The sequence below is a fragment of the Pithys albifrons genome, chromosome 7 (assembly GCF_047495875.1).
Source record: "Pithys albifrons albifrons isolate INPA30051 chromosome 7, PitAlb_v1, whole genome shotgun sequence".
NCBI classification, from domain to species: domain Eukaryota; kingdom Metazoa; phylum Chordata; class Aves; order Passeriformes; family Thamnophilidae; genus Pithys; species Pithys albifrons.
The window spans coordinates 9,682,626-9,701,833 of NC_092464.1; the positions used below are offsets into that span (position 1 = coordinate 9,682,626).

The 19,208-nt window shown below is 40.1% G+C and overlaps 1 protein-coding gene across 3 annotated transcripts in view; it reads left to right on the forward strand.

Annotated features, from left to right (window-relative positions):
* DNAJB6 (DnaJ heat shock protein family (Hsp40) member B6) overlaps window positions 1–19,208 on the forward strand; it is a 60,422-nt gene that overhangs the window by 22,087 nt on the left and 19,127 nt on the right. For all 3 annotated transcript variants that reach the window (XM_071561155.1, XM_071561153.1, XM_071561154.1), the window contains exons 6-8: window positions 4,169–4,300; window positions 5,171–5,315; window positions 7,323–7,393. In XM_071561155.1, coding sequence (XP_071417256.1) covers window positions 4,169–4,300; window positions 5,171–5,315; window positions 7,323–7,393 — 348 coding nt within the window. The remainder of the gene's footprint in view (window positions 1–4,168; window positions 4,301–5,170; window positions 5,316–7,322; window positions 7,394–19,208) is intronic.

The window sequence follows — 19,208 nt, forward strand, 5'->3', positions numbered from 1 at the left end:
GCCACGGCCACGATATCAGTGTCACGATAGAAGTGACTGCCATAGGAAATGTGACACTTGTAGTTTATCATGTAGTGTGATTTCAACTAATGCCTTAGATTGCTATAATGAATTTTATGAGTTCTAACAGTCATATGGACTACTTCAAATGTAGGTATTTTGGGGTTTGCCTCCTTTCTTCTCTCCCCAATTGTGTGGTGCCTTCCTGCCCATTCCCTTTGAGATACAGCTCCTGCCAGCACTGAATCAGATCAGCTCATGGAGGCAACAGAACGTAACAACTCAGTGGTTTTTTTTGGTTCAGTGAGTTAATGCAACTTGTTATTTGGTTCAGTGATCACAAGGCAGGAAAGGAGAGTAATCACATCTTTTAAGTGGTATTCTGCAATTAGCTGTGAGGGAGAAAATCCTGTTTCTGTGTTAGAGCTGAGAACTCCGGAGAGTGGGGAGATCATGACCTGCCTTATTTTGAACTGCAGTGAGATATTTATTACAGTAGTAGTTGTTGTTATTTGACCTGTTTAGAGGTGAAATTCTTTTCCTCTGACTACAGAAAACAATGTAAGTTTCCATGGTTTGCAGGGAGCAGGTTTAAAGAGGAACAACACAGTTGTTGCATTTGAATCAGCAAACATTTTTCTTAGAAAGTAAATTCCTTTGGAAACGTTACCACTAGTGCAGTTATTTTCTGCTGGATTTGTTAGTGTACAGTCTTTCATCTTGATATTAACTTTCTGGCTTCTGTAACTAATCTTCCTACCTACTAATAAACAGCAAGAGTTCTGAAGTCCTTAATTTTGCCTGGCCTTTTGGTAACAGGCTACCATGAGTTCTTTGCTTAAGGATTTGCCTCTTTCCCAAAATGTTTCATGTCATCTGCTGTTGATAGATGGGAAGTCTGTCTCATTGGCTTTCTTGAAATTTCACCTTTTATTCTCTTGCAATCTTTGCTGTTTTGACAGCACCACAAATTTTGCATCAGAAATACAGTCCAGCATTTTTATTGAAACTGAATCCAACAGTCTATCCTCCCATAAACTTCTGATAATATCTGAGTTACAATAAACTGAATTTAGTATTTAGTAATACTCTGAAGTGACAGTAGTTTAACATTTTGGTTTTCTGAAGCTTTTAAATAGTATTTATGTAGTATTTTCACTTTTTAGAAAGGCCCTGATGTTTTTTATGTATGTGTGGGTTTTTTCTTTTTAGTGCTTAGTTTTGTTAATCTGATATGCTTCTAATATTCAATAAAAATTGGATTTAAGCACCAAAGTGACTATAATAAGACTTGTCTTCAAAAACCCCAAACCCCTGCGTTTAAACTGTTTGTAAAAAACCTTCCTTGTGAAAAGGTTATCAGGGATGGAAAGGTTCTGCTAAATCACAGCAATAGATCTACAAAGCTGAAATGTTATTATTTTCCTGAGTGGTGCAATTAATCACCCTGATTTAGGGACTAAATGCATGAACAGGGTCTGAGTAGCTGAGAGGTTGCCCTGTTAATGTGTGTGGTGGTAGATACAACAGATGATAGTGCAGCAGCCTCTTCCTGCCTTATCTCAATGTTTTTGGCTTGTTTTTTTCTACTGCCTGCTGTACCTGTCTGGCTGTCAAAATAATAAAGAAATACTTTCTCTGAAAGGTCCTACCCCTTTTCCTGTCTGCCTAATCCGTCCTGCTGAGCATTCCACAGTCCACCAGAGAATCATAGAATCATAGAATGGATTGGGTTGGAAAAGACCTCAGAGATCATCAAGTCCAACCCTTGGTCCAACTCCAGTCCGTTTACCAGATCATGGCACTCAGCGCCACAGCCAATCTCAGTTTAAAAACCTCCAGAGATGGTGAATCCACCACCTCTCTGGGCAGCCCATTCCAATGCCTGATTACTCTCTCTGGAAAGAATTTTTTTCTGATCTCCAACTTCAATTTCCCCTGGCAGAGCTTGAGCCCGTGCCCCCTTGTCCTATTGCTGAGTGCCTGGGAGAAGAGACCAACCCCCACCTGGCCAGAACTTCCCTTCAGGTAGTTCTAGACAGTGCTGAGGTCACCTCTGAGCCTCCTCCAGGCTAAACACTCCCAGGTGTGCAGGCTTGCCAGGGGCTAGTAAGGCATGTCCAGGTTTCAGTTAGGTTTTGGTGTGGCAAACTGGGTTGACATCAGGGATCTCTGTGGTCCTCCCTTAAATAACTTTGTGTTTCTGCAGCTGTTGTGCTGAGGAGGAGAGAGTCACTTGCAGAACAGGCTGATATGCTTGGGGGAGATTAAAAACTTGAAGCCTGTGTGATGAGTTGCTTTGTTTTTATTCAAACTCCAGGTAACAGGAAAATTTGGATTATAAATAGAAAGCTTAACAGTGGGAGTAATATAATATGGATGATTTGCACACGTGAGTGAATGACCTTCATAGTGAACCTGTGAGTCATTCCAGTGAGGATAAGCTGGACTACAAAACAATTACTGCAGTGGTCTTACTTGCTGGTTGATATGCCAGACTGACAAACCAGCCTTTTTTTAAAACTGGCACAGTGGTTGTTTTGGAAATTATAATAATCCCTATCCTTCCATGCCCACCTGCTGGTTTGATTTCTATAAAGGTACTAACAGGTCATTTTAATATTGAGGAAAACTGGTTTTACATGGGGAAAAAACGAAATTGCAAAACAAAAAGCGTCTGAGGTAGAAAAAATCTTGCAGTATCCTAGTGCAGTGTATGGAAGATAGAAGTTCTGTCCTGTGTTGATTCATTAAGTGTGGAAGCAAGGGAAGGAGTGGAGTTATTTTCTGGTTGATTTTGTCATTTTATGCCTTTGCTGATGGGAGTGTCAGACCCTCAGAGGCTGCCCCTGTTCAGCATAAATACACTGTGACATTTCACATTCAAGTAATTGCACATAAACCAGATGGTAACTTACATATTCTTATTATCATACTGATTACTTAATGATGCATGATGCATATTGCATTAACTTGATGATTTGTCATAAGTCAGCTTGGATTTTTGTGGGGATACCAGAGGTGGAATAAACACTCTATTTCTGATGTTCCCTTTGTCATTTGTAGTCCTGAGCAGTCCTGCAGTTACAAGTCTGTCCTTGCTTTCATACTTCTGTTGCTATCACCAATTCTTGCATGTTTCACCAAGAGCTTATTCTCAGCAGTGTTTCAGACTGTTACTTTTTTAATATTGAATCCCTACTTGGAAAACTCAGTAAAATCATGAGTGCTGTACACGTGGGAGAGCTGTCGTTGGTGAAAAGAGTGGCTGTAGTTCCTAAACTTTTCTGGTTTTAATGAAAGTATTATGTTTACTGAGTATCTGTTTTATGTTCTCTGCCACAAGAGAAATAGAAAAAAACAATTTTTAGGAAAACGTGATAAAGTAAATAAAAATTGCTCATATAGGTGTCTGGTGTTCTGTCCTGTAGCACAACACCCTCCTTTGTTTTTTCTTTTTTTTCAAAGTGACTATTGTCTTCCTGATTGAGATGGAACAACAGCTGTTCTGAATGATGTAACAGTGGAACTTGAATTTGAAATAGCATTTTATCCGTGATCTCTTTTCTCTGTTTCCCCCCTCCTTCCTCCTGCTCGGCATGGACTAAATGCCTCTTTGGGACACCTTGTGTAAAGTTGGGTACTTTGCTGCCTAAATGTGCATGAGAAGATGTGTTTGAAGCATCTAATGTGGCAAGTGCTAAAATTAACACTTGGAACACTTCAGGATTATGAGTCATCAATCCCTGGCTGCTGTTTTTGTATTGCAATAATTAGTATAACCTATCTGGAAGTTACTTTTCAGAGACGTATCATGGTGATCCACAATAAATCTTGAATAGAAATAAGTGAGAAAGTTGAGGGACCTGTGTGCAATATTTTACATTAGGTTTAATGGTTTTTAATGCTAAACAGCTAAAATAAGGAAATCAACTACTTTTTATATACGAATAATTATTTTTAGGTCCATAAGTGAAGCAGAATTTAGTCCTGAAGGATCATAGGCATTACCTTTGGGGGACTGTTAGTTCAGTGGCATCAAATATTTCAAAGGAAGAATTTTATGTCTAACAAGAAATGTCTTCTTTCTTCACAAAGAATCCCTAATGATTAAATACAGAATCACTCAGTAATATTGACCTCTTAAATGTTGTCTTCTGTTTTGTAGAAGACCCTTTTGAGGACTTTTTCGGGGGCAGACGGGGTCCAAGGGGAAGCAGAAGCAGAGGTGGTGGATCATTTTTCTCTGCCTTTGGTGGATTCCCTGCTTTTGGAAGTGGTTTTACTCCATTTGACACAGGTAAACATCACAACATTTAAGAAGGAATGTGGTTTTGGTGCTCAAAGGATCATGGTATAATAAGCTGCCTTCTCCATTCAGGAAATTCTGGGGCTGTCTGTTTAAATTAAGCTCTCTTTGTAAGGTGTGAATGTAAATAAAACTACAGTTACAGTATTTGAGCTACCTGAAAGTTCATGAAAGTGAAGACAACTCTGAGAAGTAGAACTTAACTGTGTTCTTGATTTTAGTACTGCAGTATCTACAGCTTTAGGACTGTTTTTGTTCTGTTTGCTTTTTAGGTGTTGGGAGTGTGATGGCTTTTAGGTCCTGAAAATATCCTGGAAAAAATGTGTGCCTAAACCCCATGGTACTGCTTAGACTGGGGTGGTCACTTTGGCTGCTGACCTGTCTGTGTGTCTGGAGGTTGCTGAGAGCTGCTGCCAGGCAGCATCCCTTAGAGTGTCAGGATTCTGGGAATTGGGTGGGATGTTACTGACACAGGACTTGTGTTTGCCAGCCCAGGGAGCCCCAACAGCTGCACCAAAGCAGGTGGTCAAACTCAGTAGGGTTGGTGGTTTACCCTGAGTGGAGGGAAGGGGCAGTGGTTGTGTTCAGCAGACAAGCCTGAGAGCCTTTCAGGGGAGGAGCTGACAGGGGGTTTGGACAGTGCTGTGCGTTTGGAACTGGAACTGTGGGTCCATGTGAGAGAAACAGATGGGGCTGGAGTTGGGTTTTATTCTCTCTGGTGTTTAATAACATCTAATTGCTGATCCTGTGTGGAGGCAACCAAGGGCATCCTGAAACTGGATGTAGTCTGGGGGGATGATAAATTTGGATCCCACAATGGAAAAAAAAACATTTTTAGTCCAATTCCTTCTTTTCCAATAGGTTTTACTTCGTTTGGTTCTCTGGGACATGGAGGCCTCACTTCGTCGTTCTCCTCTACGTCTTTTGGTGGCAGTGGGATGGGCAACTTCAAATCAGTATCAACCTCAACTAAAATAATTAATGGCAGAAAAATTACTACAAAGAGGTAAGTGGTAAATATATTTCTGTGAAATTGTGTGTAGAGACTTACAAGCTATAATTACATGCATATAAATCTACTATATCTTTGCACATGAACATACAGCAACACATCTATGTATGTTTTTTTTACTTTTGTTGTTCTGTTCATTATATTAGTTGGATTTCTCTAAATGCTTAAAAACATTTTGAAAGGTTTTTTTGGGTTCTCTGACTCTTCTTGGTGTTACTGAGTTGCTTAATGCTGGAGCTGGAGCTCTGCAGGCCTTCAGAACATCTTGTTTAGTGCTGCTTCTTTTGTTATGATCCTTGACTACTGTCTGCCCAGTCAACTTGAATTTATGTAAAGGAAACACATGCTTGGTTTCTACTGATTGTGAAGCTTTTAACTGGGGTTTGGGAAGACTTTTCATTTTGCAGACATTATGAAAAAGTTTTCCCTGTGACTTCCTCTAGTTTGCTTTCCTAGGCAGTGTTTGAGTGAAGTCTTTGTAGTAATTTTCTTCTGCCTGTTAAGTAAAATAAGCAACTGAAGTGTGCTTCAGAGAAAAATGTTCTGTTTGTTAGAAAGTGAATTTTCAAGTGCTATAACACACCTTCTTGCCATTTTGTGCTTGTGATGGGGAAATCACTGCATGTGACAAATAGAAATCTTAGTTAGCTGGAGAATAACCTACATGGAACATCATGATCAGTAAATTACAGGAGTACTGAAAAGCAGTTAAATGTAATTTCAGTACTTAGTAAAACTTACGGAAAAGCAAGGGAGGACAAATTTATTTTGTCTAGTAACTTGTGTCCCACACTTCCAAGTGCAAGGCTCTTCTGTGTCTTGTTGTATTGGAGAGTTCCTGTCATCTTGACCACTTGAAAGCAGCCTCTGTCACGTGCTGGTGTGGTCATGATATTTTTCTGTGAGTGTATTCCAGAAAAATCTGAGAAGTGCCTCAAAAGTTTTGAGGGAATTATGCCAGATGGGAGAGACCAAAAAGTGTTTGTGCAAAAGTTTATTTTAATATTAAGAAAAAGGCTATATCAGGTATGCTGCTGTCATATCTTTGTTACCATATCTAGGAAGTGAGGGGAGAAACAAGAAACGTGGTTAGCCACATCTAAGAAGACACATTCACTGTCTCTGAGAAGTCCTGTTGCTTTGTAGAGTATCTGCCCACAAAGCAGCTGAGCCTGAAGAAGATTCATATCCCAGCATACCCAATGAAAATCTTCTCTGAGTAATATTTTGCTTTGGGCAAGAAGCTGTTCCCTCTCTTTTTAATATGGGTGTGTTTTCTTCAACAAGTCTGATCGCCTGAAAATTTTGTATTCATCCATGTGGTTTCCAGATTTGAATCATGAAGGGAGAATTCCCACGTGGCTAAAATTTAGGCATAAATTAAGTGTGCTAAAACTAATTATACATTCCTTATCTTTCCATTTCTAAAAGAAACAAGCATAAAAAGCCCAAACCCACAAAGCTCTTTAATAATCCCTCTTTCCAGTCAGGGATACTTGAATTTTGTGCTATATGTGATGGTCATAAACTTGGTATATAGTAGGTCTATAAATTCCTTGCTCTGATCCAATTAGAAGTGGGCTGAAGGCTGTCTGGCGTGCCTTGTGTCATGCAAAATTGTGATTATATCTAGAGTATTGTGCATTTAACAAATGGATAGGAACTAAGTGTAACATCAAGATACTGAGTTCCAGATAACCGAGTCTCGTGTCAGCACAATTGTGGCAGGGTGTGAGGTGGCAGCAGTGACTGTGAACTCTACAAACTGGAGGATTCCAATTTCCATAAAGAATTTCCTGCTATAAATAAGCAATATTGGTGGGGAGATGAAGATGGTTACTGGTTGCAGCTCCTGCACTGGTAAATACAAAAGCCTGACAACTGCAGCTGCGTTGAGCAGGCCATGCTGTGTTACAGTTCCTCATCTAAAACCAAGGTCTGGGGTGTGTTTGAAACTGCTTACAGTGCTTTAAAATGGCTCATGATGTTTTTGTCCTGCAGGATTGTTGAGAATGGACAAGAGAGAGTAGAAGTTGAAGAAGATGGCCAGTTAAGGTCGCTAACAATAAATGGTAAGGAGCAGCTGCTACGCTTGGATAACAAGTAATTCAACGCACGCATTTAACAGAAATTTTAAGCTATAACAGCCACCCTTTGAGGATTGACAGGAACATTTTTTGAAGATTTCAAATGAATTCAACTTTCTGTATATCCGTACTCAATCTTAAGTAGTATAAGTAGCTCACGGAAGCTCGTATTTGTCATAGACTTTTGAGTTAATTGTTGGGACCACATCAATTGGACCATTTTTTGTCCTTAAAATTGTTGTAAACTTCTGTATGCACTTTTCTTTTCTTATCTGTGATCAAGGTGAACCATGATCCTTCAGTAGTGCTAGGGCGAGATGTACACTAACACTAGCATGAATCTTGCTTTTTCCAACTTGAAATGTGAGCCAATTAGTAGTTTTAAGTCTGCTGTGAAGTTAAAAGTTCCAGGATAACCTTTTTAATGATTTCAACTTTTTTTTTTTTAATGTTTAGTAGTGAACAATGTTAATACATTTCTGGTAATGCATTTCTGGTTTAAATAAATTAAGGATGTTTTCTAGTTGTGCATGACTGCAGACAACTTAGTAAGTTTTGACAAATGTTTAAATGTGTAATGTAAGCAAAAGGTAAACAAAAGTGAAGCCAGTGAGCTGAGTCTTTTGTCATTTGCTAAAAAAAATTCAAAATGAATAAATGCTGATGTTTGTGGTGCATTCTTTCATGAATGGCATTTGTAACCTTCTTGTGTCTGTGTGTGATTTGGGCAACTTGGGAAAATGGTGCTTTTTTTTTTCCTTACCATCTTTTTCTTCAGTCTTAAGGATGAGGGCCTTTTTTCTTTGCAGATGTTTTCTTCAGTGTGACTGAAAACATGATTTTTAATTTCTTTTCTAAACCTGTATTTGAAGCACCTATTTTTAAGAAGCATTCAGAAGCTGACTCTCTAACTCCATCTTTTACCCTAGTGAGGCTTAACAATGTTTTAGAAACTTTAGAAAGTTTTCTAAACTTTCAAGTTCTGAGATGGCTTCAAAAAAATGATCTACAGTGAACATAAATACACAATTGCAGGAAAACATTTAATAATTTTAAAAAGGCTTTCTGAGTGATAAAATTTTTAGCCATTTAGTGATCAAATAATAATCACTTTGAACATTTGTACTAAATTATTAGCACTCTCTTATTTTTCGTCCTCAACCCAAAATCAAAAGGTGGATTAATGCCCTTTGTTCAATTAATGGAGTGAGAGAAGTGTTCATTTGTAGCTAAGACCAGATTTTCAAAGTTCAGTGAGAGATGACTTGGTGTGTCACCGACAAAGCATGCGAGTAACTAATGGCACTTGTTCACAGCTGCAGGCTCTGGGTAGTTCCATGCACAAATCACAGATGGGCAGTTCTCATCTGTGCCCCAGCTTTGAACATCTGGCTCTCACAAAACTCTTCAGGGTGGCTTAGTGTTAAAAAAAAAAAAAGCATGGTGTTTTCAAATGATCACCCAATGCCTTCATGCTGAACACCATCTGCTTTGTACTAACAAGTGTGTGTTGAGTATTAAACATGCTGAAAAGATGTGCTCTTGTTTATTATGAAGGAAAACCATCTCAACTTAAGCCAAACCAACAACAAAAGAAAGAAATTTGCAGCAGTTATTATATTGTGCTTCTGTCCCTCTACCATTAATGCTAATTTGATAGAGCCAAACAAAGTAACCTGTAGAAGAAGAAACAAATATGTGATTTTGTTTTGGGACTAAAGAAGTTACGTACCTTCTCGAGTTCTTTGCAGAATTCCTGTTACTTCAGTGTTGGGTTTCTGGTGTAGAAGCACAAACTCAGTTTAGAACTAAACAGTTCTTTCTTGTTAATGCTGTTTTTGATTTCCCCATGTATGTTACTTCTTGATCCAGATAACTAAACAGGCAATTTATTTCAAAATCTGGCTTTGTTGTGATGTCTTGAGTTATTAGAAATGTTAATTTATAGGACACAGTGAACTCCTTTAAATTATGTAAACTGTAAAAAAGTGCTTCAAAATTGATTAACCACGTCAAATAAAATTAGGACAATCTGGAGTTGAGTTTGAATGCCTTCTTGTGGACACCCATAGGTTTTACATTAAACTGCCAAACTTCACCTTCTGGTTTAATCCCAGGCCATCTTTAACATGTAAATTCCCTCACTCACATTAAGAACACAATTTGGGTGGCACAGCTGCCAGTCTTAAATCTGTACCCATGTGCTTGTCTTAATCTTCTTGCCTAGAAAAGTGTGGTCCTTCTCGCAGTGTTACACATAAACAGGTCACTCCAGGGGTCCAGAATGAAATCTTTTAGCACTGTCAACATGCTCAGCATCCAGTGTTTTGGACAGTCTCTGTTCTGCCTTCAAATCCCGAGGCTGGTTGTCAGACAAAGCTGGACAGAATGCAGCAGTAAAGTGGCAGTGCTGCACTTTCTTGGTAGAGACAGAAACTGTCAAAACACAAGGAATGAGTCAGCAGAAGGCAGAATTAGGCAGTAGAAATTCCTGCAGTGGTGAGATACCCACACACCAGCCTTTGCACAGGCTGGGGGTTGCACTGGGTAGATGGTCTTGGTCCAAGTACGTCATTGGACTGGCACTTCAGTTACAGATGTAAAAGACTTACACTTGATCTAAACCAAACAGTCTCCATCTCTTCTAGCATTTAGAAGACAGGTTGGTAACACCACATCCAGCTTTTTTTAAATGCTTCTTGCATCCAGCTTCATTTTTTAAACACAAAATAAATCCACATTCTGTGTTTCCTGTGAAGTCATTTAAAATTATTCCTGTTACATATTAGGAATTTCTTCTCCTGAATTTAATTATTTTCTGTTGAACTCACTTACTAGGTTGCTTTGAAAAAAATTTTGTTGTTCCTTTCGAATATGCAATTTGCATGGACATACAAGACCTATTTAGTAGAAGTGGTGGCTCACTGAGGGCAGAAAATTTCCTTACACTTCAATTTTGGCCAAAATAGTACAAAATAGTAAAAACAAAGGTTCTTAATTCTACTAAATGCTAAACATTGAATGTATGGTGGGATGAGGCAGCTTTCAAAACCAGGTGCTGTTGGATTAAAAGTGCCATTTCTTCATACATGAGGGATTAATTTTGAATGTTTAGGGACACCATGCCATTTAAATTCAGATTCTTCCAGTGGTTTGGAAAAACTTAAGATGGAGTTTCTGAACCCGCTAAGCCATTTACTCTTTCATACTCTGCTTCAAAGTTCATTGGTGGATACAATAACTTTGTAATGCTTCCTCCTGGCCCCTCTTTGGTCCCTTGTGCATGGCAGCAATTTCAGTGCACTGCACTAACTCGAGTTCCTCTCTAGATTGCATGGCACCCACACATTCCACTTGGCTTTACTGAGCAAGTCTGGGATTTTGCTTCACATTTTACAATGGTTGCAGCTCTCGATGTTCTCAGTTCTCACAATACCTTCTCTGTTGGGAATCTGAGGTGTTGTTCTGTGGTACAGTGGACAAAGCTGCTCTGCAGAGCGTGTGCATTGCATTTGTAAGGTGGATGTTGCATCAACTTGTGATTAATTGATGAACTCACTTGTCATTGGTTGTGTTTGGCTATCTTGTTTCCTTGCCTCCAGTGTTTTGGTGTCAGGTGGAACTGGAGGTTTGTCTTTTGTATCTAACTGTGCTGTGTTCCAGATCATCTCTAGGGTGGTCCAGTGATGAAGTTTTATTTTGTATTTTTGGAAATGGGAGTTCTGTTCCTGAATCTGTTTCTGTTCTGTCTGAGAAGTGAGCTTATTGCCTGTTTTACCTGAGTTTAATCTGTGGTTGTAACAGGGTAGTGTTTCTAAAGGTGGTTGTGTTGCAAAGTGAATGCGGCAGCTGTTTGGTGCTCGTGGTCAGAGAACCTTGGAGAAGTGCTCAATGTTAGTGCGGTGCTTTAACTTAGAATACTTGTTAACCTTTTTGTGGAAGCGTTTCTTAGTTCTTTTGGAAAACTTATCTCTTTGGTTGTGATTTTTGGATGTCTCTTGGTATTAAGTCTTATTTTTAAGTTGCGGTGTTCTTACAGGGTAGTGGCAATACGGACATCAGTAATCTGCCAGCCAGCAGTAACCAAACTTTGAGACTTTGGTTTTTTTAACATAAGAAAAGAAAGCTTGTTTGCACTGTCTGCTGCTCCCTCTGGTCTTGTTTACTTTGGGATTGAATTGTGACCACAGCCTTGCTTTACACAGTACTCAACATAAACAGTTTGGGGTTTGTTGTTATTGCTTGTTTTCAAGTGGTTGTCTTGGGTACAAAACTTACCTTCCACCCCAAATGCCAAAATAGTCCCTTTGTTGCAATAGTGTTGGCAAGAAGCATGTTTACTTCGTGAGCGTTGCAAACCATACCTTTTGAATTTATAGTTTTCTAGTGGATTTACTGCTTGGTCTGCTTTGGATTTGGAAAAAACACCTTGGCTAGAGTTGGTTGTTGAGTGACGTGCACTCCTAAAGGTTAGAGATGAAGGTGGTTGGTACGTGCCCTGCTACATAGGTCATACATTCAAAAAACAGTAAACCTCACGTTTGAGATGAAAAAAATGGAAATAAAGTCCTGTGATGATCAGAGCTATAACCCTGAACCTAGACAAGCTGCTGCTGATTCACACTCACTGAAACTTCTCTGAAAACTGTTCTGGCAGACTCAGCACTGTGTTAGGTGTTATCTTACTTAAAACAGCTGGTAGAAAGTTAATCAAAAACGCACACGAGTACCCTGTGCCCTGCCATGCTTACCATGGCCAGGAGATATGCAGGGTGTGATAGTGCCCAGGTCTGAGAGCTGGGATGTCATGGTGAGAGGGAGATTGCACTGATGGCCTCGGTGCTAATTACCTTCTAAATAAAGGGAGCGGAACACTTCTGCCTGAGAAGACGCCAGCTTCGAAATGTCATTGTGGGGATTAAAGTGTATTTAATTGAGAAGTAAAACATTTTATTAGAAGGATGCTATTAAGCAGAATTGTGTCTTTAGTTATCTGGGTTTTACAATAATGTCAGCTTTTGCAGCATATTGAGTTCATTTTAAACTCACTAAAAATAGATCATTTTTGAGCTTGACTTAAAATTGACAATCAAGAAAATAGATTTTTAGAAGCTTCCAGTAATAACTCTTAAAACTTTGCTTTGTCCTATAATTTATCCTTACTGCGGAATCACAGATGAGGTCTCTTTCATCTGTTGTTTTTGATGAAGCCAGCTTTAAAGGAATTTTATAAAAATAAGAAAAAAATGAAACCCAAAAGTTTACCAGCAGCGAAAATAAACCTGCATCCTTTCATGAATTCTGAGAGAGATTAAATACACCTGGTTTGTAAAAATTCAAATAAGGATGCCAGTCTGGTATGAGATGTGACAAATGACAGTTCACTGGGAAAGCTTCAGTTCCTCCTTTTCTTGACTGTTAAAAGTCAACTGTGGAATCTTCTGCATTGTTCTTACTTGTGAAATAATTTGAGTTACTAGTATGGGAGAGGAATCCAGCCAGGGTGACTGGTCATAGAATTCATTTTGTGGAACACACTTTCCTGATGGCCAGAAGAGAGAATTATTTTGCCTGTGTCTGTAATGGAGTTGGTTGAAGGTATTACTAAACCAACTGAAGATGCAGAGCAGTAGCTCTGGAATCTCCTGTCTTGGTTGCAGTCACAAGCTTGATTGAATTGTGGTCCAGGAGGGGAGTTTACCTCCTGGTAAAAAACAGAAGTCATAAGGCTGTGGAGGCTTTGTGATACCTGGTAGAGAAGCTGGGCAGCCCCATCAGTCTTCCAATTCCCCTCTAGAAATACATGTCATGTCTGTGTTAATCTTTGTAACTGATATATGGAGTAAGATTAACTTGCTAATTTATGACACATTTGAGTAACTGTCACCACAGCCACCTCTGGCAAACTTTGTTACTTGACATGTAGTTGGAGGCTGCCTTTTACTTCTTACAGAAACTAAATCTGTCATCCTGGTGTGATATTTGTCATACTCAGCAACAGAGCACTGTGCCTTCCTTTTGTGAAAGAGCATATCCTTTAGTATCAGTCTCTCTCATTCTTCCAGGAGGAGCTAGACTAAAATTGCTTTGGACTTCTCTAGGAAGGTATTTCTGGAGGAAAATGGAGAAAACTTACATAGCCAAGGCTCAGCCTGTCCCGCAGCCTGTCTGAGCCAGAGGCAGAGGACTAAGCCTTTTGTCTTCAGAGGACTTTGGCCACACTCTCTCTAGTAACACTGCCTCTCCTCAGAAGTCACTTAGATGCTTTGAGTTATTTGGACATGCCCTGCTAAGTACTCACTCAGACATCCCCAGAATTAGTCTGCTAATCTCAGTGTATACTTTTCTTATGCTGGAGTTTACGGGAAATGCAGTCAGGTCCTTACCACCAAATATACTGCACTTCAGTGATGAAAGGGTGTTATCTCTTCCACACAAACCGGGAGCTGGCAATTCAGGAGAGCAGCAGAGGGCTAAATTCACTTAAAGCTGGTTTGGCTGTAACTGATATTGCCTCCAAGCATGAGTAGGGTTAACAAACCTCCTGCCCTCAGTTTTTGACTGAGCTCCTGGGTGAGTGCAAAGAGAAGGAAGGTTTTTCTCTAGGGGAGATTCACCTTCAGAGTTAGAACCAGCACCAAAATGTTTCTTTCATTAAGCACCTCTAGTGCTACTTCCATCTTTTCTGGGATTGGATGTTTTAGCCCTGAGAAGAACAGCAAATCTTAAGATCCTTGAAACCAGTCAGGGAAAAGCAGGAAAACAATGCAGTCTGTTTTGTGCTGTTGAGATAAATTTCAAGGGCTTTTTTTCCTCGTCTGGCCTTTGCCTTTCTCATCAGGAAAACACAGTCACGAGTTACCCCAGTGAATGCAGAAGCGGGGGCCGTTTGCCTCTTCTCCTCTTCACCCTGCCTGTTCTCTGCTGGCCCAGCCTCTGGGCTGCTCTGGAGGCTTCTTTGCCCACCAGCACAGGCAAGGGAGGTGCTTCTGCAGCCTGAGGATGCTGTGCCAAATTCCACTCTGATTCTAAAAAAATGTGTACACCAGTAAGAAAAAACTGTGCGTATTAAAGGTCTCCTTGTTTGGAAGAAGAGTATAAATATTTGTCTCAGGCTAGACAAATTCAAATGAGAAGATAAACATACATTTTTAGCACATGGGTGATTAACTGTTGGAAGAACCTGCCAAGAGCAGTAGTTTCTCTGGCTTTCAGTGTCTTAAAAGACCAGCTTTTTGAAAAATATCCTTTAGTGAGGAGGGAGTGTTTGGGCTCTACAGAGAAGTAGTGGAAGCTCAGGAGCCTGGGGCACAGACTGAGATGCAACAGAGCACAGTGTCCCTTCAGGCCTGCCTTTGTGGTCTGTGTCTCCCCTTTCCCTCCTGATGTGTTTCTGTTAATGCACCATCATATTCTCTCACCGTGGTGTTGTGACTGGGGGACACTTTGGTGATGCTGAGGCCACCTCTCTCTGGGGAGGTGCCGAGGGGAGCTGGGAACAGAGGAGACACCAGCACGTGCACCCCCAGGGCAGCCTGGTGACTATTGCCCTAAAGCATCCCGGGTGGGATGTGTGGGTGCCAAGAGTGGACTTCACGTGGGAGGAGACATTCTGGATCTGTTCAGGTAAGTTGCTTTCTTGTAGTGAACAAATCATGTGTTAAGTGATGAGGAGGAACCAGGAGGGCAGGGTCCATCCATGATGATTGTCCCAGGGAATTAGATTTGGAATTTGCATTACAGTGAGCCCTTGTGTATCTCCTGTCTTCTTACCAATAACAGACTGCAGAGTTTGAGGCAGCCTAATATCAACTCCTGAGATGAGGATTGGGAAGTCACTTGTTAATCAATTAAATGATACATTGAAGATGCAGATGACAGAATGAACTATTCACTTTCTTAAATCTGGGCAATGTTTTAATGATACAAAGTTTTTATTTTTAGTGTATGTTCAATCTTACATGGGGAGCACTATGTGCACTTTGAATTTTGAGTGACTATGATGAAAAAACCTGGATTTTTGTTAATCAAATCACTTTTGTTAGTGTGCTAAATGCCTAAGACTGTAATATGTCAGAAAAATAGTTCTACAGGAAATAGCCAGAGAAGTCACAGGGCTATGTGTGTGAAAAAACTGTGGATGGTTTTTGGGTTTTGTATATACACAAACCTGCATTTGTTAATTTTATTTCAAAGAGAAACTAGAGAAAAGGCAAATTCCTAGAATTGGGTCATACAAGCATCAAACATAGTTTGGAACAAAACTGAAATGTAAGCTATTGCATGGTAAAGTCCTTGGTATCTCTTAAGGTCCTTCCGGATTTTCTGGGGAAGGTGTCCTGCTTGAAGAATGCTGGAACTCTAGAACAGTGCTAGTTCTTCAATGGTCAAATTAACCATATTTTGAGATCTAAGTATTCAGATCTTAAAATAGCCTTTGTGCAATCTCCTTTCTGTGCAAGTAATAAAAACTGTACGGCTTTTGCCAGTCACCACTGTGGACACAGCCAGCTGTAGTGACACGAGGAATCTTGTTAATGGAAAAGCAAACAAGTGGACGTGCTGTGCTGCTCTGCCCTTTTCTGGCTTAAAAGAAGGCTCGGACAGAAACACCTCTGCAGTTCCAAAGTGTGTATGCAATGTACACCTCGGAGGTATTGCCTGCTCTTCAGCAGTAAACTGCTGCAAAACTAGTTGTTTTTGAAATGTACCAGAGCTGTAACTTGTAATAGCAAAACAATCTATCAATTTTATCCATATTTTCCAAGGACCTTCAAAGATTTGAGTTGCACTCTGTGTGGAACAAACTTCAGTTAGAAAAAGCAGTTTTGTTTCCTGTCCCCTGTTAAATCGCTGGAAGAGACATCACCAGGTGTTCTCAGGCTACATACAGTGATTTCTTTTGAGAAGCAGGTGGAAAATGACAAGTAGATGCTTGTTTTTACCACGGTTAAGTAAAAAGAAAATTACTTGTACTTTATTATACATATTCATATTTTTGAGGTGTTACATCAATGTCAGCTACTACTATATGGTATTGCTCTGTTGTGAGGGGAGAAGTGTCTAAATTTCCAAAATATTTTTGAAACATTGCTATTGCCCTACTTTGATCCATCTTGAAAGTATTTGCCTGAAGAATTGGAACAAAGTCCCTTTGAAAGGTTAAAGTCATGTAATTTGTCCTGAAGCCTACTGATAGCAGTTTCATGGCCATTAATAATTTATTATATATAACTCTGCCTTGAAAAGTGTCATAGAACAAAGAGTGCATTTTAAGTGCCTTCTAATGCAGTGAGTAATCGAGAAGGTGCTTCTTATAATCACTCCTTAAACCAAGAAGCTCAGCTCAGGGAAATAAAGCATTTTTCTGAGAAGATGCAGGTGTTTAAAACTCCTTGCTTTTCTTGATGAACAAAATTGAGGACGTAGGATTAACTGATTACTCTTACGTGGTTTCCACCCTTCCCTCTTCTCCAGCACTTGCTCTGAGATCATGTGTGTGCTTTGCTCCCGAAATGTTTATGGAAGATGATGACTACATCCCTGGTAACCCTTTTCGTAGAATAAATCACAAAGCCCAGTGCATGCCCGTGCTGGGTGCTCTGTTGCAGGGGAGGTGCTTGTTGCCCTGGACAGAATAGTTTCCAATAGTGGAAACTTCTTTTATAAGCGCAGTTTGCAGGGGGGAGGGTGGATTTTGCCTTGTGCCTCCCAGCTTCTCCTGAAACCAAGAGCCAACCTTTGCTCATGCTGGGCTCTACATTCAGCTCACTGTTGTGTTTTCTGGGTGTGGTGGCAAAACTTCCCAAATTGCTGGTGTCTCTGGTGTTGAGTATGGACCTGTAAGTGGCACAGGGCCAAGCTGTCGGCTTGAAGTGCAGCTTTAATGTAGGTTAGATGATAGATTGTTAACAGAGGTCAAAGCCTCTTGGGTTTTCTATTTTTGTGACAGTTCTGGTTAATCTTCCCTTAAAATGTAGGCCTTCCATATTTTCAGCTGACTTTGGGGTAGAGGTGGGCACACTGAACTATCATCAATGTCCATATATTGGTGTTACAACAGTGTGGTTTGACTTCCACTTATTGTCTCAGTTGAAATTCAGTGCTTTGAAGGCTTTTGAAAACAGATTCCAGCTCCTGGAAGGTGATGTCACTGTAATTCTGTTTCCAGTCCACTCTTCATTCTTGACTAAGCAACTTTTCCCTTTAGAAAAACAGTTGATGATTCTTTTATTTAGTATTTTTAAATATTACTGAAAAAGGAGATTGTTTCTGTAGAGATAGCTGTGTCCAATACCAACAGTTCAGGCAAGGTCAGGATTTTAATTGGAATGTGATGAAATGTTCTCAAATGTGCAAAATCTGGGACTGTTCATGTCAATCACTGGCTTGCATGATAACAAATGTAGGTGAACATCAGCCTTACCTGTTGTGTGTCTGTTTAGGCTTCCTTTTGCTGTCACAACACTGACTGCAGGACATTTTCAACCCTACAAGGGGAGCAATAATGAATCACAAGGCCAAGGAGAAACACTGTAGTGTAAATGAAGTTTGACATCTTCAAACTTAGTAAAACTCTTGGCAGGTGTTTCTGAGAAGATTCCGAGTTTGCTGGCGTTTGAGCAGGAGGTGGAGCAGCTCTGCTGGATGCTGCACTTTGGGCTGCCAGTAGTACAAAATTGTCTTTGTATTTAAACAGCTCAAACCTGCCGTTTGATGATTTGGTTTTAAAGCTTTTCAAATATTTATATCGTGGTATAATAAACCCACTGACAAGTAGTCACTTAAATATTTGGAAAGGTTTCACTGCCATTACAGAATTACAGGAGATGTGGGTACATCATTACACTGGGTGATTTTAAGCTAAAGCTCGTTAAGGCAACTTCAGGAGTTGAGTTGTTGTTCTGTTGTGCAGTTCTGGTAGGAGCACCCCTTCCAGGGCCTAGTGCACATTCTGGTGTGCTTTGCACTCTTCTGGAATGCAGAGCCCTCCAGTTTCTCTGCCTTCATGGTGGCTCTTAAATACTGGTCCCCTCTTTTTTGGCTCCAGAGATTGTGGTTGGCAACGGTGTTATTGTCCTTCATCCCACTGATCTCAGAGGTGTGTTAAAGGAGGAGAAGGTGGGATGCCATTGCAACATCATAGAATGGAGGCAGTCATTGCTCTGGGCATGGGCAACTCTGGGGTGTCCTTCCTGGGAGACACACGGGTGCACCAGGCAGGTATTAATGTCACTATTCAAACTCTCCTTCTGTTTCCAAAACTTACAAAGCTCTCTTGGTAAAATGTTCCCTGCTCCCAATGGATCTCTGCAGAAGGAGCATATAAACTGACTGACTGATGATACTGTTCCCAGGCACAAAGGAGAATTGTAAGTATTGTCAGTGTTGGATGGTAGTTGTGTTCCTGGTTTGCTGTTCAGTGTTTTTTTTTAATTGAGAAAATATTCATTTTTGTACTCTTGTTACTGGCTGTTTTGGTCAGAACTTCAGTTTGAGCAGCATACACAGAACAATTTCTTTTTCTATGTTTAAATATATGTATTTATATGTGTGCATGCATTTGCATGTATAAACATTCGGTTATTGATAGGACTTGAAAAATTAGTTATTTCTAAACTATGGTGGGTTTTAAGGCACAGGCTGAAGATCTTGACTGTGGGTGGGAAAGAGTGTTTGGAAACTTTAAGAGCTCCCTGATGGTACAGAGATGCCAAACAACAAAAAGTGGTGCATCTTGGGAGTTATGTCCCTTTAAGGCCACTGTACAAGTTCATAATTATATACAGTATTTAATCAG